The sequence below is a fragment of the Bombina bombina genome, chromosome 5 (assembly GCF_027579735.1).
Source record: "Bombina bombina isolate aBomBom1 chromosome 5, aBomBom1.pri, whole genome shotgun sequence".
Lineage (NCBI taxonomy): Eukaryota > Metazoa > Chordata > Amphibia > Anura > Bombinatoridae > Bombina > Bombina bombina.
Genome location: NC_069503.1, coordinates 12,203,043 through 12,226,711, shown reverse-complemented (window position 1 = coordinate 12,226,711; position 23,669 = coordinate 12,203,043). Strand labels below are relative to the sequence as shown.

The 23,669-nt window shown below is 43.3% G+C and overlaps 1 protein-coding gene across 1 annotated transcript in view; it reads left to right on the top strand.

Annotated features, from left to right (window-relative positions):
- Positions 1-23,669, top strand: part of ATG9B (autophagy related 9B) — a gene marked incomplete at its 5' end in the record, with an annotated part of 121,859 nt that overhangs the window by 47,129 nt on the left and 51,061 nt on the right. Inside the window, 2 exon segments of the mRNA XM_053713264.1 lie at positions 8,009-8,223; positions 13,372-13,480. Of these exon segments, the coding sequence (XP_053569239.1) occupies positions 8,009-8,223; positions 13,372-13,480 (324 nt within the window).

Below are 23,669 nucleotides of genomic sequence, written 5' to 3'. Positions count from 1 at the left end.
CATATAACCCTCCCTATAACTCCTCCTATTGCACCATATAACCCTCCCTTTAACTCCTCCTATTGCACCATATAACCCTCCCTATAACTCCTATTGCACCATATAACCCTCCCTATAACTCCTCCTATTGCACCATATAACCCTCCCTATAACTCCTCCTACTGCACCATATAACTTTCCCCATAACTCCTCCTATTGCACCATATAACTCTCCCCATAACTCCTCCTATTGCACCATATAACCCTCCCTATAACTCCTCCTATTGCACCATATAATCCCCCCTATAACTCCTCCTATTGCACCATATAACCCTCCCTATAACTCCTATTGCACCATATAACCCTCCCTATAACTCCTCCTATTGCACTATATAACCCTCCCTATAACTCCTATTGCACCATATAACCCTCCCTATAACTCCTCCTATTGCACCATATAACCCTCCCTATAACTCCTCCTATTGCACCATATAACGCTCCCTATAACTCCTCCTATTACACCATATAACCCTCCCTATAACTCCTCCTATTGCACCATATAACCCTCCCTATAACTCCTCCTATTGCACCATATAACGCTCCCTATAACTCCTCCTATTGCACCATATAACCCTCCCTATAACTCCTCCTATTGCACCATATAACCCTCCCTATAACTCCTCCTATTGCACCATATAACCCTCCCTATAACTCCTCCTATTGCACCATATAACCCTCTCTATAACTCCTCCTATTGCACCATATAACCCTCCCTATAACTCCTATTGCACCATATAACCCTCCCTATAACTCCTCCTATTGCACCATATAACCCTCCCTATAACTCCTCCTATTGCACCATATAACCCTCCCTATAACTCCTATTGCACCATATAACTCTCCCTATAACTCCTCCTATTACACCATATAACCCTCCCTATATCTCCTCGTATTGCACCATATAACTCTCCCTATAACTCCTCCTATTACACCATATAACCCTCACTATAACTCCTCCTATTGCACCATATAACCCTCCCTATAACTCCTATTGCACCATATAACTCTCCCTATAACTCCTCCTATTACACCATATAACCCTCCCTATATCTCCTCGTATTGCACCATATAACTCTCCCTATAACTCCTCCTATTACACCATATAACCCTCCCTATAACTCCTCCTATTGCACCATATAACCCTCCCTATAACTCCTCCTATTGCACCATATAACTCTCCCTATAACTCCTCCTATTGCACCATATAACCCTCCCTATAACTCCTATTGCACCATATAACTGCTCCCTATAACTCCTCCTATTGCACCATATAACCCTCCCTATAGCTCCTCCTATTGCACCATATAACCCTCCCTATAACTCCTCCTATTGCACCATATAACCCTCCCTATAACTCCTCCTATTGCACCATATAACCCTCCCTATAACTCCTATTGCACCATATAACCCTCCCTATAACTCCTCCTATTGCACCATATAACGCTCCCTATAACTCCTCCTATTGCACCATATAACCCTCCCTATAACTCCTCCTATTGCACCATATAACCCTCCCTATAACTCCTCCTATTGCACCATATAACGCTCACTATAACTCCTCCTATTGCACCATATAACCCTCCCTATAACTCCTCCTATTGCACCATATAACCCTCCCTATAACTCCTCATATTGCACCATATAACCCTCCCTATAACTCCTCCTATTGCACCATATAACCCTCTCTATAACTCCTCCTATTGCACCATATAACCCTCCCTATAGCTCCTATTGCACCATATAACCCTCCCTATAACTCCTCCTATTGCACCATATAACCCTCCCTATAACTCCTCCTATTGCACCATATAACCCTCCCTATAACTCCTATTGCACCATATAACCCTCCCTATAACTCCTCCTATTGCACCATATAACCCTCCCTATAACTCCTCCTATTGCACCATATAACGCTCCCTATAACTCCTCCTATTACACCATATAACCCTCCCTATAACTCCTCCTATTGCACCATATAACCCTCCCTATAACTCCTCCTATTGCACCATATAACGCTCCCTATAACTCCTCCTATTGCACCATATAACCCTCCCTATAACTCCTATTGCACCATATAACCCTCCCTATAACTCCTCCTATTGCACCATATAACCCTCCCTATAACTCCTCCTATTGCACCATATAACCCTCCCTATAACTCCTCCTATTGCACCATATAACCCTCCCTATAACTCCTCCTATTGCACCATATAACCCTCTCTATAACTCCTCCTATTGCACCATATAACCCTCCCTATAACTCCTATTGCACCATATAACCCTCCCTATAACTCCTCCTATTGCACCATATAACCCTCCCTATAACTCCTCCTATTGCACCATATAACCCTCCCTATAACTCCTCCTATTGCACCATATAACCCTCCCTATAACTCCTCCTATTGCACCATATAACCCTCCCTATAACTCCTATTGCACCATATAACTCTCCCTATAACTCCTCCTATTACACCATATAACCCTCCCTATATCTCCTCGTATTGCACCATATAACTCTCCCTATAACTCCTCCTATTACACCATATAACCCTCACTATAACTCCTCCTATTGCACCATATAACCCTCCCTATAACTCCTATTGCACCATATAACTCTCCCTATAACTCCTCCTATTACACCATATAACCCTCCCTATATCTCCTCGTATTGCACCATATAACTCTCCCTATAACTCCTCCTATTACACCATATAACTCTCCCCATAACTCCTCCTATTGCACCATATAACCCTCCCTATAACTCCTCCTATTGCACCATATAACCCTCCCTATAACTCCTCCTATTGCACCATATAACCCTCCCTATAACTCCTCCTATTACACCATATAACTCTCCCCATAACTCCTCCTATTGCACCATATAACCCTCCCTATAACTCCTCCTATTGCACCATATAACTCTCCCTATAACTCCTCCTATTGCACCATATAACCCTCCCTATAACTCCTATTGCACCATATAACCCTCCCTATAACTCCTCCTATTGCACCATATAACCCTCCCTATAGCTCCTCCTATTGCACCATATAACCCTCCCTATAACTCCTCCTATTGCACCATATAACCCTCCCTATAACTCCTCCTATTGCACCATATAATCCTCTCTATAACTCCTCCTATTGCACCATATAACCCTCCCTATAACTCCTATTGCACCATATAACTCTCCCTATAACTCCTCCTATTACACCATATAACCCTCCCTATATCTCCTCGTATTGCACCATATAACTCTCCCTATAACTCCTCCTATTACACCATATAACCCTCACTATAACTCCTCCTATTGCACCATATAACCCTCCCTATAACTCCTATTGCACCATATAACTCTCCCTATAACTCCTCCTATTACACCATATAACCCTCCCTATATCTCCTCGTATTGCACCATATAACTCTCCCTATAACTCCTCCTATTACACCATATAACTCTCCCCATAACTCCTCCTATTGCACCATATAACCCTCCCTATAACTCCTCCTATTGCACCATATAACCCTCCCTATAACTCCTCCTATTGCACCATATAACTCTCCCTATAACTCCTCCTATTGCACCATATAACCCTCCCTATAACTCCTATTGCACCATATAACTGCTCCCTATAACTCCTCCTATTGCACCATATAACCCTCCCTATAGCTCCTCCTATTGCACCATATAACCCTCCCTATAACTCCTCCTATTGCACCATATAACCCTCCCTATAACTCCTCCTATTGCACCATATAACCCTCCCTATAACTCCTATTGCACCATATAACCCTCCCTATAACTCCTCCTATTGCACCATATAACGCTCCCTATAACTCCTCCTATTGCACCATATAACCCTCCCTATAACTCCTCCTATTGCACCATATAACCCTCCCTATAACTCCTCCTATTGCACCATATAACGCTCACTATAACTCCTCCTATTGCACCATATAACCCTCCCTATAACTCCTCCTATTGCACCATATAACCCTCCCTATAACTCCTCATATTGCACCATATAACCCTCCCTATAACTCCTCCTATTGCACCATATAACCCTCTCTATAACTCCTCCTATTGCACCATATAACCCTCCCTATAGCTCCTATTGCACCATATAACCCTCCCTATAACTCCTCCTATTGTACCATATAACCCTCCCTATAACTCCTCCTATTGCACCATATAACCCTCCCTATAACTCCTATTGCACCATATAACACTCACTATAACTCCTCCTATTGCACCATATAACCCTCCCTATAACTCCTCCTATTGCACCATATAACCCTCCCTATAACTCCTCCTATTGCACCATATAACGCTCCCTATAACTCCTCCTATTACACCATATAACCCTCCCTATAACTCCTCCTATTGCACCATATAACCCTCCCTATAACTCCTCCTATTGCACCATATAACGCTCCCTATAACTCCTCCTATTGCACCATATAACCCTCCCTATAACTCCTATTGCACCATATAACCCTCCCTATAACTCCTCCTATTGCACCATATAACCCTCCCTATAACTCCTCCTATTGCACCATATAACCCTCCCTATAACTCCTCCTATTGCACCATATAACCCTCCCTATAACTCCTCCTATTGCACCATATAACCCTCTCTATAACTCCTCCTATTGCACCATATAACCCTCCCTATAACTCCTATTGCACCATATAACCCTCCCTATAACTCCTCCTATTGCACCATATAACCCTCCCTATAACTCCTCCTATTGCACCATATAACCCTCCCTATAACTCCTATTGCACCATATAACTCTCCCTATAACTCCTCCTATTACACCATATAACCCTCCCTATATCTCCTCGTATTGCACCATATAACTCTCCCTATAACTCCTCCTATTACACCATATAACCCTCACTATAACTCCTCCTATTGCACCATATAACCCTCCCTATAACTCCTATTGCACCATATAACTCTCCCTATAACTCCTCCTATTACACCATATAACCCTCCCTATATCTCCTCGTATTGCACCATATAACTCTCCCTATAACTCCTCCTATTACACCATATAACTCTCCCCATAACTCCTCCTATTGCACCATATAACCCTCCCTATAACTCCTCCTATTGCACCATATAACCCTCCCTATAACTCCTCCTATTGCACCATATAACTCTCCCTATAACTCCTCCTATTGCACCATATAACCCTCCCTATAACTCCTATTGCACCATATAACCCTCCCTATAACTCCTCCTATTGCACCATATAACCCTCCCTATAGCTCCTCCTATTGCACCATATAACCCTCCCTATAACTCCTCCTATTGCACCATATAACCCTCCCTATAACTCCTCCTATTGCACCATATAACCCTCCCTATAACTCCTATTGCACCATATAACCCTCCCTATAACTCCTATTGCACCATATAACCCTCCCTATAACTCCTCCTATTGCACCATATAACCCTCCCTATAACTCCTCCTATTGCACCATATAACCCTCCCTATAACTCCTATTGCACCATATAACTCTCCCTATAACTCCTCCTATTACACCATATAACCCTCCCTATATCTCCTCGTATTGCACCATATAACTCTCCCTATAACTCCTCCTATTACACCATATAACCCTCACTATAACTCCTCCTATTGCACCATATAACCCTCCCTATAACTCCTATTGCACCATATAACTCTCCCTATAACTCCTCCTATTACACCATATAACCCTCCCTATATCTCCTCGTATTGCACCATATAACTCTCCCTATAACTCCTCCTATTACACCATATAACTCTCCCCATAACTCCTCCTATTGCACCATATAACCCTCCCTATAACTCCTCCTATTGCACCATATAACCCTCCCTATAACTCCTCCTATTGCACCATATAACTCTCCCTATAACTCCTCCTATTGCACCATATAACCCTCCCTATAACTCCTATTGCACCATATAACCCTCCCTATAACTCCTCCTATTGCACCATATAACCCTCCCTATAGCTCCTCCTATTGCACCATATAACCCTCCCTATAACTCCTCCTATTGCACCATATAACCCTCCCTATAACTCCTCCTATTGCACCATATAACCCTCCCTATAACTCCTATTGCACCATATAACCCTCCCTATAACTCCTCCTATTGCACCATATAACGCTCCCTATAACTCCTCCTATTGCACCATATAACCCTCCCTATAACTCCTCCTATTGCACCATATAACCCTCCCTATAACTCCTCCTATTGCACCATATAACGCTCCCTATAACTCCTCCTATTGCACCATATAACCCTCCCTATAACTCCTCCTATTGCACCATATAACCCTCCCTATAACTCCTCATATTGCACCATATAACCCTCCCTATAACTCCTCCTATTGCACCATATAACCCTCTCTATAACTCCTCCTATTGCACCATATAACCCTCCCTATAGCTCCTATTGCACCATATAACCCTCCCTATAACTCCTCCTATTGTACCATATAACCCTCCCTATAACTCCTCCTATTGCACCATATAACCCTCCCTATAACTCCTATTGCACCATATAACTCTCCCTATAACTCCTCCTATTACACCATATAACTCTCCCTATAACTCCTCCTATTACACCATATAACCCTCCCTATATCTCCTCGTATTGCACCATATAACTCTCCCTATAACTCCTCCTACTGCACTATATAACTGCTCCCTATAACTCCTCCTATTGCACCATATAACTCTCCCTATAACTCCTCCTATTACACCATATAACCCTCCCTATAACTCCTATTGCACCATATAACCCTACCTATAACTCCTATTACACCATATAACCCTCCCTATATCTCCTCCTATTGCACCATATAACTCTTCCTATAACTCCTCCTACTGCACTATATAACTGCTCCCTATAACTCCTCCTATTACACCATATAACCCTCCCTATAACTCCTATTGCACCATATAACCCTACCTATAACTCCTATTACACCATATAACCCTCCCTATATCTCCTCCTATTGCACCATATAACTCTCCCTATAACTCCTATTGCACCATATAACCCTCCCTATAACTCCTCCTATTGCACCATATAACCCTCCCTATAACTCCTATTGCACCATATAACTCTCCCTATAACTCCTCCTATTACACCATATAACCCTCCCTATATCTCCTCCTATTGCACCATATAACCCTCCCTATAACTCCTATTGCACCATATAACCCTCCCTATAACTCCTATTGCACCATATAACCCTCCCTATAACTCCTCCTATTGCACCATATAACCCTCCCTATAACTCCTCCTATTGCACCACATATTCCTCCATATAACTCCTCCTATTGCACCATATAACCCTCCCTATAACTCCTCCTATTGCACTATATAACCCTCCCTATAACTCCTCCTATTACACCCTATAATCCCTCCCTATAACTCCTCCTATTGCACCACATATTCCTCCATATAACTCCTCCTATTGCACCATATAACCCTCCCTATAACTCCTCCTATTGCACCATATAACTGTTCCCTATAACTCCTCCTATTGCACCATATAACTCTCCCTATAACTCCTCCTATTGCACCATATAACCCTCACTATAACTCCTCCTATTGCACCATATAACCCTCCCTATAACTCCTATTGCACCATATAACCCTCCCTATAACTCCTCCTATTACACCATATAACCCTCCCTATAACTCCTCCTATTGCACCATATAATCCCTCCCTATAACTCCTACTATTGCACCATATAACTCTCCCTATAACTCCTATTGCACCATATAACTCTCCCTATAACTCCTCCTATTACACCATATAACCCTCCCTATAACTCCTCCTATCGCACTATATAGAAAACCTATACCTCCCCATTGTTTACTGTGTTGTAAACTGGCCACTATCAGTATTATAGACCACATTCATCCCTCATACATCTGTTATCATCTCATTTACAGCCTGATAACCTGCTAGCCAGTGTCCTAGTGCACCCTGTTCTGACTGCCAGTGGGTTACCCAGCAGGGACCGCCGCTTTGTACAGCCAACCACTACTGCGTCTGCAGCAGCCAGTGTGCTCGCCTCCCTCTCTGGTCCTCAGACTCCTGGGCGCCCACACGGGGCACAGCTCAACAGCTCTTTGTATCGCAGTGACAGGACCATCTTGCAGGAAAGGTCAGTGACATACAGAGAGTACTATCAGGGGCATCTTGCAGGAAAGGTCAGTGACATACAGAGAGTACTATCAGGGGCATCTTGCAGGAAAGGTCAGTGACATACAGAGAGTACTATCAGGACCATCTTGCAGGAAAGGTCAGTGACATACAGAGAGTACTATCAGGGGCATCTTGCAGGAAAGGTCAGTGACATACAGAGAGTACTATCAAGACCATCTTGCAGGAAAGGTCAGTGACATACAGAGAGTACTATCAGGGGCATCTTGCAGGAAAGGTCAGTGACATACAGAGAGTACTATCAGGGGCATCTTGCAGGAAAGGTCAGTGACATACAGAGAGTACTATCAGGGGCATCTTGCAGGAAAGGTCAGTGACATACAGAGAGTACTATCAGGGGCATCTTGCAGGAAAGGTCAGTGACATACAGAGAGTACTATCAGGGGCATCTTGCAGGAAAGGTCAGTGACATACAGAGAGTACTATCAGGGGCATCTTGCAGGAAAGGTCAGTGACATACAGAGAGTACTATCAGGGGCATCTTGCAGGAAAGGTCAGTGACATACAGAGAGTACTATCAGGGGCATCTTGCAGGAAAGGTCAGTGACATACAGAGAGTACTATCAGGGGCATCTTGCAGGAAAGGTCAGTGACATACAGAGAGTACTATCAGGGGCATCTTGCAGGAAAGGTCAGTGACATACAGAGAGTACTATCGGGCATCTTGCAGGAAAGGTCAGTGACATACAGAGAGTACTATCAGGGGCATCTTGCAGGAAAGGTCAGTGACATACAGAGAGTACTATCAGGGGCATCTTGCAGGAAAGGTCAGTGACATACAGAGAGTACTATCAGGGGCATCTTGCAGGAAAGGTCAGTGACATACAGAGAGTACTATCAGGGGCATCTTGCAGGAAAGGTCAGTGACATACAGAGAGTACTATCAGGGGCATCTTGCAGGAAAGGTCAGTGACATACAGAGAGTACTATCAGGGGCATCTTGCAGGAAAGGTCAGTGACATACAGAGAGTACTATCAGGGGCATCTTGCAGGAAAGGTCAGTGACATACAGAGAGTACTATCAGGGGCATCTTGGCAACAGCCACTGAACATAGAGATTTCTCAGTAGGCTGATACAGTAAGTCAGGGTATATTGGGATTTCTCAGGGGGCTGATACAGTAAGTCAGGGTATATTGGGATTTCTCAGTGTGCTGATATAGTAAGTCAGGGTATATTGAGATTTTACAGTGTGCTGATACAGTAAGTCAGGGTATATTGTGATTTCTCAGTGTGCTGATACAGTAAGTCAGGGTATATTGGGATTTCTCAGGGGGCTGATACAGTAAGTCAGGGTATATTGGGATTTCTCAGTGTGCTGATATAGTAAGTCAGGGTATATTGTGATCTCTCAGTGGGCTGATACAGTAAGTCAGGGTATATTGTGATCTCTCAGTGTGCTGATATAGTAAGTCAGGGTATATTAAGATTTCTCAGTGTGCTGATATAGTAAGTCAGGGTATATTGAGATTTCTCAGTGGGCTGATACAGTAAGTCAGGGTATATTGTGATCTCTCAGTGTGCTGATATAGTAAGTCAGGGTATATTAAGATTTCTCAGTGTGCTGATATAGTAAGTCAGGGTATATTAAGATTTTACAGTGTGCTGATACAGTAAGTCAGGGTATATTGTGATCTCTCAGTGGGCTGATACAGTAAGTCAGGGTATATTGGGATTTCTCAGTGGGCTGATACAGTAAGTCAGGGTATATTAAGATTTCTCAGTGGGCTGATACTGTAAGTCAGGGTATATTGAGATTTCTCAGTGTGCTGATACAGTAAGTCAGGGTATATTGAGATTTCTCAGTGTGCTGATACAGTAAGTCAGGGTATATTAAGATTTCTCAGTGTGCTGATATAGTAAGTCAGGGTATATTGAGATTTCTCAGTGTGCTGATACAGTAAGTCAGGGTATATTGAGATTTCTCAGTGGGCTGATACAGTAAGTCGGGGTATATTGAGATTTCTCAGTATGCTGATACCATAAGTCAGGGTATATTGAGATTTCTCAGTGTGCTGATATAGTAAGTCAGGGTATATTGAGATTTCTCAGTGGGCTGATACAGTAAGTCAGGGTATATTAAGATTTCTCAGTGTGCTGATATAGTAAGTCAGGGTATATTAAGATTTTACAGTAGGCTGATACAGTAAGTCAGGGTATATTGAGATTTCTCAGGGGGCTGATACAGTAAGTCGGGGTATATTGGGATTTCTCAGTGGGCTGATACAGTAAGTCAGGGTATATTAAGATTTCTCAGTGGGCTGATACAGTAAGTCAGGGTATATTAAGATTTCTCAGTGGGCTGATACAGTAAGTCAGGGTATATTGAGATTTCTCAGGGGGCTGATACAGTAAGTCAGGATATATTGAGATTTCTCAGTGGGCTGATACAGTAAGTCAGGGTATATTGAGATTTCTCAGGGGGCTGATACAGTAAGTCAGGATATATTGAGATTTCTCAGGGGGCTGATACAGTAAGTCAGGGTATATTAAGATTTCTCAGGGGGCTGATACAGTAAGTCAGGGTATATTGAGATTTCTCAGGGGGCTGATACAGTAAGTCAGGGTATATTAAGATTTCTCAGGGGGCTGATACAGTAAGTCAGGGTATATTGAGATTTCTCAGGGGGCTGATACAGTAAGTCAGGGTATATTGAGATTTCTCAGGGGGTTGATACAGTAAGTCAGGGTATATTGAGATTTCTCAGGGGGCTGATATAGTAAGTCAGGGTATATTGAGATTTCTCAGTGGGCTGATACAGTAAGTCAGGGTATATTGAGATTTCTCAGTGGGCTGATACAGTAAGTCAGGGTATATTGAGATTTCTCAGTGTGCTGATACAGTAAGTCAGGGTATATTGGGATTTCTCAGTGTTCTGATACCATAAGTCAGGGTATATTGAGATTTCTCAGTGTGCTGATACAGTAAGTTGGGGTATATTGAGATTTCTCAGTGAGCTGATACAGTAAGTCAGGGTATATTGAGATTTTACAGTGTGCTGATACAGTAAGTCAGGGTATATTGTGATCTCTCAGTGGGCTGATACAGTAAGTCAGGATATATTGGGATTTCTCAGTGGGCTAATACAGTAAGTCAGGGTATATTGAGATTTCTCAGTGAGCTGATACAGTAAGTCAGGGTATATTAAGATTTCTCAGTGTGCTGATACAGTAAGTCAGGGTATATTGTGATCTCTCAGTATGCTGATACAGTAAGTCAGGGTATATTGAGATTTCTCAGTGTGCTGATACAGTAAGTCAGGGTATATTGTCATCTCTCAGTGGGCTGATACAGTAAGTCAGGGTATATTGAGATTTCTCAGTGTGCTGATACAGTAAGTCGGGGTATATTGAGATTTCTCAGTGGGCTGATACAGTAAGTCAGGGTATATTGAGATTTCTCAGTATGCTGATACAGTAAGTCAGGGTATATTGAGATTTCTCAGTGGGCTGATACAGTAAGTCAGGGTATATTGGGATTTCTCAGTATGCTGATACAGTAAGTCAGGGTATATTGAGATTTCTCAGTGGGCTGATACAGTAAGTCAGGGTATATTGAGATTTCTCAGTGGGCTGATACAGCAAGTCAGGATATATTGGGATTTCTCAGTGGGCTAATACAGTAAGTCAGGGTATATTGAGATTTCTCAGTGGGCTGATACAGTAAGTCAGGGTATATTGAGATTTTACAGTGTGCTGATACAGTAAGTCAGGGTATATTGTGATCTCTCAGTGTGCTGATACAGTAAGTCAGGGTATATTTAGATTTCTCAGTGTGCTGATATAGTAAGTCAGGGTATATTGAGATTTCTCAGTGGGCTAATACAGTAAGTCAGGGTATATTGAGATTTCTCAGTATGCTGATACAGTAAGTCAGGGTATATTGAGATTTCTCAGTGGGCTGATACAGTAAGTCAGGGTATATTGGGATTTCTCAGTATGCTGATACAGTAAGTCAGGGTATATTGAGATTTCTCAGTGGGCTGATACAGTAAGTCAGGGTATATTGAGATTTCTCAGTGGGCTGATACAGCAAGTCAGGATATATTGGGATTTCTCAGTGGGCTAATACAGTAAGTCAGGGTATATTGAGATTTCTCAGTGGGCTGATACAGTAAGTCAGGGTATATTGAGATTTTACAGTGTGCTGATACAGTAAGTCAGGGTATATTGTGATCTCTCAGTGTGCTGATACAGTAAGTCAGGGTATATTTAGATTTCTCAGTGTGCTGATATAGTAAGTCAGGGTATATTGAGATTTCTCAGTGGGCTAATACAGTAAGTCAGGGTATATTGGGATTTCTCAGTGTGCTGATACAGTAAATCAGGGTATATTGGGATTTCTCAGTGGGCTAATACAGTAAGTCAGGGTATATTGAGATTTTACAGTGTGCTGATACAGTAAGTCAGGGTATATTGTGATCTCTCAGTGTGCTGATACAGTAAGTCAGGGTATATTGTGATCTCTCAGTGTGCTGATACAGTAAGTCAGGGTATATTAAGATTTCTCAGTGTGCTGATATAGTAAGTCAGGGTATATTGAGATTTCTCAGTGGGCTAATACAGTAAGTCAGGGTATATTGGGATTTCTCAGTGGGCTAATACAGTAAGTCAGGGTATATTGGGATTTCTCAGTGAGCTGATACAGTAATTCAGGGTATATTGAGATTTTACAGTGTGCTGATACAGTAAGTCAGGGTATATTGTGATCTCTCAGTGTGCTGATACAGTAAGTCAGGGTATATTGGGATTTCTCAGTGTGCTGATACAGTAAGTCAGGGTATATTAAGATTTCTCAGTGTGCTGATATAGTAAGTCAGGGTATATTGAGATTTCTCAGTGGGCTGATACAGTAAGTCAGGGTATATTGAGATTTCTCAGTGGGCTGATACAGTAAGTCAGGATATATTGGGATTTCTCAGTGGGATAATACAGTAAGTCAGGGTATATTGAGATTTCTCAGTGGGCTGACACTGTAGGTCGCTCTTCTATACCATCACAAACCCTTACCAGATTATGTTTGAGATGAGCGAGCAAACATATAACATACTACATATAAAGCCTCATCTGCTGTCTTTGTCTGTCTTTCAGCACCATGTCCAGGAGTGACTCCCAGATGCAAAGCATCTCTCGTTCATCTCTGCTGTTCTCTGAATTTGCCTCAGCAGAGATGAGTCTGCACGCCATATATATGCATGAGGTAAGCACAATATGTGATTTGTTTTATCACGTAACACCCTATATCTGTTGTGTTTGTCTGAGTGACTGCATGACTTGTCTGTGTCACACTCATTGCCTGAGTGTATGGTTATGTGTGTAATCTAGTGTCTGTGTCACACTCACTGCCTAGTGCATGGTTATGTGTGTAATCTAGTGTCTGTGTCACACTCACTGCCTAGTGCATGGTTATGTGTGTAATCTAGTGTCTGTGTCACACTCACTGCCTGAGTGCATGGTTATGTGTGTAATCTAGTGTCTGTGTCACACTCACTGCCTGAGTGCATGGTTATGTGTGTAATCTAGTGTCTGTGTCACACTCACTGCCTAGTGCATGGTTATGTGTGTAATCTAGTGTCTGTGTCACACTCACTGCCTGAGTGCATGGTTATGTGTGTAATCTAGTGTCTGTGTCACACTCACTGCCTGAGTGCATGGTTATGTGTGTAATCTAGTGTCTGTGTCACACTCACTGCCTGAGTGCATGGTTATGTGTGTAATCTAGTGTCTGTGTCACACTCACTGCCTTAGTGCATGGTTATGTGTGTGATCTAGTGTCTGTGTCACGCTCACTGCCTGAGTGCATGGTTATCTGTGTGCTCTAGTGTCTGTGTCACACTCACTGCCTGAGTGCATGGTTATGTGTGTGCTCTATTGTCTGTGTCACGCTCACTGCCTGAGTGCATGGTTATGTGTGTGCTCTAGTGTCTGTGTCACACTCACTGCCTTAGTGCATGGTTATGTGTGATCTAGTGTCTGTGTCACACTCACTGTTTGTAGCTTTGCATTGTCTTCTGCCTGAGTGCATGGTTATGTGTGATCTAGTGTCTGTGTCACACTCACTGTATGTAGCAATGCATTGTCTTCTGCCTGAGTGCATGGTTATGTGTGATCTAGTGTCTGTGTCACACTCACTGTATGTAGCAATGCATTGTCTTCTGCCTGAGTGCATGGTTATGTGTGATCTAGTGTCTGTGTCACGCTCACTGTATGTAGCAATGCATTGTCTTCTGCCTGAGTGCATGGTTATGTGTGATCTAGTGTCTGTGTCACGCTCACTGTTTGTAGCAATGCATTATCTTCTGCCTGAGTGCATGGTTATGTGTGATCTAGTGTCTGTGTCACACTCACTGTTTGTAGCAATGCATTGTCTTCTGCCTGAGTGCATGGTTATATGTGATCTAGTGTCTGTGTCACACTCACTGTTTGTAGTAATGCATTGTCTTCTGCCTGAGTGCATGGTTATGTGTGATCTAGTGTCTGTGTCACACTCACTGTTTGTAGCAATGCATTGTCTTCTGCCTGAGTGCATGGTTATGTGTGATCTAGTGTCTGTGTCACACTCACTGTTTGTAGCAATGCATTGTCTTCTGCCTGAGTGCATGGTTATGTGTGATCTAGTGTCTGTGTGACACTCACTGTATGTAGCAATGCATTGTCTTCTGCCTGAGTGCATGGTTATGTGTGATCTAGTGTCTGTGTCACACTCACTGTTTGTAGCAATGTATTGTCTTCTGCCTGAGTGCATGGTTATGTGTGATCTAGTGTCTGTGTCACACTCACTGTATGTAGTAATGCATTGTCTTCTGCCTGAGTGCATGGTTATGTGTGATCTAGTGTCTGTGTCACGCTCACTGTATGTAGCAATGCATTGTCTTCTGCCTGAGTGCATGGTTATGTGTGATCTAGTGTCTGTGTCACACTCACTGTATGTAGCAATGCATTATCTTCTGCCTGAGTGCATGGTTATGTGTGATCTAGTGTCTGTGTCACGCTCACTGTTTGTAGCAATGCGTTGTCTTCTGCCTGAGTGCATGGTTATGTGTGATCTAGTGTCTGTGTCACACTCACTGTATGTAGCAATGCATTGTCTTCTGCCTGAGTGCATGGTTATGTGTGATCTAGTGTCTGTGTCACACTCACTGTTTGTAGCAATGCATTGTCTTCTGCCTGAGTGCATGGTTATGTGTGATCTAGTGTCTGTGTCACACTCACTGTATGTAGCAATGCATTGTCTTCTGCCTGAGTGCATGGTTATGTGTGATCTAGTGTCTGTGTCACACTCACTGTATGTAGCAATGCATTATCTTCTGCCTGAGTGCATGGTTATGTGTGATCTAGTGTCTGTGTCACACTCACTGTTTGTAGCAATGCATTGTCTTCTGCCTGAGTGCATGGTTATGTGTGATCTAGTGTCTGTGTCACACTCACTGTATGTAGCAATGCATTGTCTTCTGCCTGAGTGCATGGTTATGTGTGATCTAGTGTCTGTGTCACACTCACTGTATGTATTAATGCATTGTCTTCTGCCTGAGTGCATGGTTATGTGTGATCTAGTGTCTGTGTCACACTCACTGTATGTAGCAATGCATTGTCTTCTGCCTGAGTGCATGGTTATGTGTGATCTAGTGTCTGTGTCACGCTCACTGTATGTAGTAATGCATTGTCTTCTGCCTGAGTGCATGGTTATGTGTGATCTAGTGTCTGTGTCACACTCACTGTATGTAGCAATGCATTATCTTCTGCCTGAGTGCATGGTTATGTGTGATCTAGTGTCTGTGTCACACTCACTGTATGTAGCAATGCATTGTCTTCTGCCTGAGTGCATGGTTATGTGTGTGCTCTAGTGTCTGTGTCACACTCACTGTATGTAGCAATGCATTGTCTTCTGCCTGAGTGCATGGTTATGTGTGTGATCTAGTGTGTGTGTCACACTCACTGTATGTAGCAATGCATTGTCTTCTGCCTGAGTGCATGGTTATGTGTGATCTAGTGTCTGTGTCACACTCACTGCCTGAGTGCATGGTTATGTGTGTGATCTAGTGTCTGTGTCACACTCACTGTATGTAGCAATGCATTGTCTTCTGCCTGAGTGCATGGTTATGTGTGATCTAGTGTCTGTGTCACACTCACTGTATGTAGCAATGCATTGTCTTCTGCCTGAGTGCATGGTTATGTGTGATCTAGTGTCTGTGTCACACTCACTGTATGAAGCAATGCATTGTCTTCTGCCTGAGTGCATGGTTATGTGTGATCTAGTGTCTGTGTCACACTCACTGTTTGTAGCAATGCATTATCTTCTGCCTGAGTGCATGGTTATGTGTGATCTAGTGTCTGTGTCACACTCACTGTTTGTAGCAATGCATTATCTTCTGCCTGAGTGCATGGTTATGTGTGATCTAGTGTCTGTGTCACACTCACTGTATGTAGCAATGCATTGTCTTCTGCCTGAGTGCATGGTTATGTGTGATCTAGTGTCTGTGTCACACTCACTGTATGTAGCAATGCATTGTCTTCTGCCTGAGTGCATGGTTATGTGTGATCTAGTGTCTGTGTCACACTCACTGTATGTAGCAATGCATTGTCTTCTGCCTGAGTGCATGGTTATGTGTGATCTAGTGTCTGTGTCACACTCACTGTTTGTAGCAATGCATTATCTTCTGCCTGAGTGCATGGTTATGTGTGATCTAGTGTCTGTGTCACACTCACTGTATGTAGCAATGCATTGTCTTCTGCCTGAGTGCATGGTTATGTGTGATCTAGTGTCTGTGTCACACTCACTGTATGTAGCAATGCATTGTCTTCTGCCTGAGTGCATGGTTATGTGTGATCTAGTGTCTGTGTCACACTCACTGTATGTAGCAATGCATTGTCTTCTGCCTGAGTGCATGGTTATGTGTGATCTAGTGTCTGTGTCACACTCACTGTATGTAGCAATGCATTGTCTTCTGCCTGAGTGCATGGTTATGTGTGCGCTCTAGTGTCTGTGTCACACTCACTGTATGTAGCAATGCATTGTCTTCTGCCTGAGTGCATGGTTATGTGTGATCTAGTGTCTGTGTCACACTCACTGTATGTAGCAATGCATTGTCTTCTGCCTGAGTGCATGGTTATGTGTGATCTAGTGTCTGTGTCACACTCACTGTATGTAGCAATGCATTGTCTTCTGCCTGAGTGCATGGTTATGTGTGCGCTCTAGTGTCTGTGTCACACTCACTGTATGTAGCAATGCATTGTCTTCTGCCTGAGTGCATGGTTATGTGTGATCTAGTGTCTGTGTCACACTCACTGTATGTAGCAATGCATTGTCTTCTGCCTGAGTGCATGGTTATGTGTGATCTAGTGTCTGTGTCACACTCACTGTATGAAGCAATGCATTGTCTTCTGCCTGAGTGCATGGTTATGTGTGATCTAGTGTCTGTGTCACACTCACTGTATGTAGCAATGCATTGTCTTCTGCCTGAGTGCATGGTTATGTGTGATCTAGTGTCTGTGTCACACTCACTGTTTGTAGCAATGCATTGTCTTCTGCCTGAGTGCATGGTTATGTGTGATCTAGTGTCTGTGTCACACTCACTGTATGTAGCAATGCATTGTCTTCTGCCTGAGTGCATGGTTATGTGTGATCTAGTGTCTGTGTCACACTCACTGTTTGTAGCAATGCATTATCTTCTGCCTGAGTGCATGGTTATGTGTGATCTAGTGTCTGTGTCACACTCACTGTATGTAGCAATGCATTGTCTTCTGCCTGAGTGCATGGTTATGTGTGATCTAGTGTCTGTGTCACACTCACTGTATGTAGCAATGCATTATCTTCTGCCTGAGTGCATGGTTATGTGTGATCTAGTGTCTGTGTCACGCTCACTGTATGTAGCAATGCATTGTCTTCTGCCTGAGTGCATGGTTATGTGTGATCTAGTATCTGTGTCACACTCACTGTATGTAGCAATGCATTGTCTTCTGCCTGAGTGCATGGTTATGTGTGATCTAGTGTCTGTGTCACACTCACTGTTTGTAGCAATGCATTGTCTTCTGCCTGAGTGCATGGTTTTGTGTGATCTAGTGTCTGTGTCACACTCACTGTATGTAGCAATGCATTGTCTTCTGCCTGAGTGCATGGTTATGTGTGATCTAGTGTCTGTGTCACACTCACTGTATGTAGCAATGCATTGTCTTCTGCCTGAGTGCATGGTTATGTGTGATCTAGTGTCTGTGTCACACTCACTGTATGTAGCAATGCATTGTCTTCTGCCTGAGTGCATTGTTATGTGTGATCTAGTGTCTGTGTCACACTCACTGTATGTAGCAATGCATTGTCTTCTGCCTGAGTGCATGGTTATGTGTGATCTAGTGTCTGTGTCACACTCACTGTTTGTAGCAATGCTTTATCTTCTGCCTGAGTGCATGGTTATGTGTGATCTAGTGTCTGTGTCACACTCACTGTATGTAGCAATGCATTGTCTTCTGCCTGAGTGCATTGTTATGTGTGATCTAGTGTCTGTGTCACACTCACTGCCTTAGTGCATGGTTATGTGTGATCTAGTGTCTGTGTCACACTCACTGTATGTAGCAATGCATTGTCTTCTGCCTGAGTGCATGGTTATGTGTGATCTAGTGTCTGTGTCACACTCACTGTATGTAGCAATGCATTGTCTTCTGCCTGAGTGCATGGTTATGTGTGATCTAGTGTCTGTGTCACACTCACTGTATGTAGCAATGCATTGTCTTCTGCCTGAGTGCATGGTTATGTGTGATCTAGTGTCTGTGTCACACTCACTGTATGTAGCAATGCATTGTCTTCTGCCTGAGTGCATGGTTATGTGTGATCTAGTGTCTGTGTCACACTCACTGTATGTAGCAATGCATTGTCTTCTGCCTGAGTGCATGGTTATGTGTGATCTAGTGTCTGTGTCACACTCACTGTATGTAGCAATGCATTGTCTTCTGCCTGAGTGCATGGTTATGTGTGATCTAGTGTCTGTGTCACACTCACTGTATGTAGCAATGCATTGTCTTCTGCCTGAGTGCATGGTTATGTGTGATCTAGTGTCTGTGTCACACTCACTGTATGTAGCAATGCATTGTCTTCTGCCTGAGTGCATGGTTATGTGTGATCTAGTGTCTGTGTCACACTCACTGTATGTAGCAATGCATTGTCTTCTGCCTGAGTGCATGGTTATGTGTGATCTAGTGTCTGTGTCACACTCACTGTATGTAGCAATGCATTGTCTTCTGCCTGAGTGCATGGTTATGTGTGATCTAGTGTCTGTGTCACACTCACTGTATGTAGCAATGCATTGTCTTCTGCCTGAGTGCATGGTTATGTGTGATCTAGTGTCTGTGTCACACTCACTGTATGTAGCAATGCATTGTCTTCTGCCTGAGTGCATGGTTATGTGTGATCTAGTGTCTGTGTCACACTCACTGTATGTAGCAATGCATTGTCTTCTGCCTGAGTGCATGGTTATGTGTGATCTAGTGTCTGTGTCACACTCACTGTTTGTAGCAATGCATTGTCTTCTGCCTGAGTGCATGGTTATGTGTGATCCTAGTGTCTGTGTCACACTCACTGTATGTAGCAATGCATTGTCTTCTGCCTGAGTGCATGGTTATGTGTGATCTAGAGTCTGTGTCACACTCCACTGTATGTAGCAATGCATTGGTCTCTTCTGCCTGAGTGCATGGTTATGTGTGATCTAGCTGTCTGTGTCACACTCACTGTTATGTAGCAATGCATTATCTTCTGCCTGAGTGCATGGTTATGTGTGATCTAGTGTCTGTGTCACACTCACTGTATTGTAGCAATGCATTGTATCTGCCTGAGTGCATGGTTATGTGTGATCTAGTGTCTGTGTCACACTCACTGTAGTAGCAATGCATTGTCTTCTGCCTGAGTGCATGGTTATGTGTGATCTAGTGTCTGTGTCACACTCACTGTATGTAGACAATGCATTGTCTTCTGCCTGAGTGCATGGTTATGTGTGATCTAGTGTCTGTGTCACACTCACTGTATGTAGCAATGCATTGTCTTCTGCCTGAGTGCATGGTTATGTGTGATCTAGTGTCTGTGTCACACTCACTGTATGTAGCAATGCATTGTCTTCTGCCTGAGTGCATGGTTATGTGTGATCTAGTGTCTGTGTCACACTCACTGTATGTAGCAATGCATTGTCTTCTGCCTGAGTGCATGGTTATGTGTGATCTAGTGTCTGTGTCACACTCACTGTATGGTAGCAATGCATTGTCTTCTGCCTGAGTGCATGGTTTATGTGTGATCTAGTGTCTGTGTCACACTCACTGTATGTAGCAATGCATTGTCTTCTGCCTGAGTGCATGGTTATGTGTGATCTAGTGTCTGTGTCACACTCACTGTATGTAGCAATGCATAGTCTTCTGCCTGAGTGCATGGTTATGTGTGATCTAGTGTCTGTGTCACACTCACTGTATGTAGCAATGCATTATCTTCTGCCTGAGTGCATGGTTATGTGTGATCTAGTGTCTGTGTCACACTCACTGTATGTAGCAATGCATTGTCTTCTGCCTGAGTGCATTGTTATGTGTGATCTAGTGTCTGTGTCACACTCACTGCCCTGTTAGCAATGCAATGGTTAGTGCAATGGTTATGTGATCTAGTGTCTGTGTCACACTCACTGTATGTAGCAATGCATTGTCTTGTGCTGAGTGCATGGTTATGTGTGATCTAGTGTCTGTGTCACACTCACTGTATGTAGCAATGCATTGTCTTCTGCCTGAGTGCATGGTTATGTGTGATCTAGTGTCTGTGTCACACTCACTGTATGTAGCAATGCATTGTCTTCTGCCTGAGTGCATGGTTATGGGTGATCTAGTGTCTGTGTCACACTCACTGTATGTAGCAATGCATTGTCTTCTGCCTGAGTGCATGGTTATGTGTGATCTAGTGTCTGTGTCACACTCACTGTATGTAGCAATGCATTGTCTTCTGCCTGAGTGCATGGTTATGTGTGATCTAGTGTCTGTGTCACACTCACTGTATGTAGCAATGCATTGTCTTCTGCCTGAGTGCATGGTTATGTGTGATCTAGTGTCTGTGTCACACTCACTGTATGTAGCAATGCATTGTCTTCTGCCTGAGTGCATGGTTTATGTGTGATCTAGTGTCTGTGTCACACTCACTGTATGTAGCAATGCATTGTCTTCTGCCTGAGTGCATGGTTATGTGTGATCTAGTGTCTGTGTCACACTCACTGTATGTAGCAATGCATTATCTTCTGCCTGAGTGCATGGTTATGTGTGATCTAGTGTCTGTGTCACACTCACTGTATGTAGCAATGCATTGTCTTCTGCCTGAGTGCATGGTTATAGTGTGATCTAGTGTCTGTGTCACACTCACTGTATGTAGCAATGCATTGTCTTCTGCCTGAGTGCATGGTTATGTGTGATCTAGTGTCTGGTCACAGCTCACTGTATGTAGCAATGCATTGTCTTCTGCCTGAGTGCATGGTTTATGTGTGATCTAGTGTCTGTGTCACAGCTCACTGTATGTAGCAATGCATTGTCTTCTGCCTGAGTGCATGGTTATGTGTGATCTAGTGTCTGTGTCACACTCACTGTATGTAGCAATGCATTGTCTTCTGCCTGAGTGCATGGTTATGTGTGATCTAGTGTCTGTGTCACACTCACTGTATGTAGCAATGCATTGTCTTCTGCCTGAGTGCATGGTTATGTGTGATCTAGTGTCTGTGTCACACTCTCTGTATGTAGCAATGCATGTATGTTCTGCCTGAGTGCATGGTTATGTGTGATCTAGTGTCTGTGTCACTCTCACTGTATGTAGCAATGCATTTGTCTTCTGCCTGAGTGCATGGTTATGCTGTGATCTAGTGGTCTGTGTCACACTCACTGTATGTAGCAATGCATTGTCTTCTGCCTGAGTGCATGGTTATGTGTGATCTAGTGTCTGTGTCACACTCACTGTATGTAGCAATGCATTATCTTCTGCCTGAGTGCATGGTTATGTGTGATCTAGTTCTGTGTCACACTCACTGTATGTAGCAATGCATTGTCTTCTGCCTGAGTGCATGGTTATGTGTGAATCTAGTGGTCTGTGTCACACTCACTGTATGTAGCAATGCATTGTCCTTCTGCCTGAGTGCATGGTTATGTGTGATCTAGTGTCTGTGTCACACTCACTGTTATGTAGCAATGCATTGACTTCTGCCTGAGTGCATGGTTATGTGTGATCTAGTGTCCTGTGTCACACTCACTGTATGTAGCAATGCATTGTCTTCTGCCTGAGTGCATGGGTATGTGTATCTAGAGTGTCTGGTGTCACACTCACTGTATGTAGCAATGCATTAGTCTTCTGCCTGAGTGGCATGGGTTTGTGTGATCTAGTGTCTGTGTCACACTCACTGTATGTAGCAATGCATTATGTTTCTGCCTTGAGTGCATGGTTATGTGTGATCTAGTGTCTGTGTCACAACTCACTGTATGTAGGCAATGCATTGTTTCTGCCTGAGTGCATGGTTATGTGTGATCTAGTGTCTGTGTCACACTCACTGTATGTAGCAATGCATTGTCTTCTGCCTGAGTGCATGGTTATGTGTGATCTAGTGTCTGTGTCACACTCACTGTATGTAGCAATGCATTGTCTTCTGCCTGAGTGCATGGTTATGTGTGATCTAGTGTCTGTGTCACACTCACTGTATGTAGCAATGCATTGTCTTCTGCCTGAGTGCATGGTTATGTGTGATCTAGTGTCTGTGTCACACTCACTGTATGTAGCAATGCAGTTGTCTTCTGCCTGAGTGCATGGTTATTGTATCTAGTGTCTGTGTCACACTCACTGTATTAGCAATGCATTGTCTTCTGCCTGAGTGCATGGTTATGTGTGATCTAGTGTCTGTTCACACTCACTGTATGTACAATGCATTGTCTTCTGCCTGAGTGCATGGTTATGTGTGATCTAGTGTCTGTGTCACACTCACTGTATGTAGCAATGCATTGTCTTCTGCTGAGTGCATGGTTATGTGTGATCTAGTGTCTGTGTCACACTCACTGTATGTAGCAATGCATTATCTTCTGCCTGAGTGCATGGTTATGTGTGATCTAGTGTCTGTGTCACACTCACTGTAGGTAGCAATGCATTGTCTTCTGCATGAGTGCATGGTCTTATGTGTGATCTAGTGTCTGTGGTCACGCTCACTGTTTGTAGGCAATGCATTATCTTCTGCTGAGTGCATGGTTATGTTGATCTAGTGTCTGTGTCACACTCACTGTATGTAGCAATGCTTGTCTTCTGCCTGAGTGCATTGGTTATGTGTGATCTAGTGTCTGTGTCACACTCACTGTATGTAGCAATGCATTGTCTTCTGCCTGAGTGCATGGTTATGTGTGCTCCTAGTGTCTGT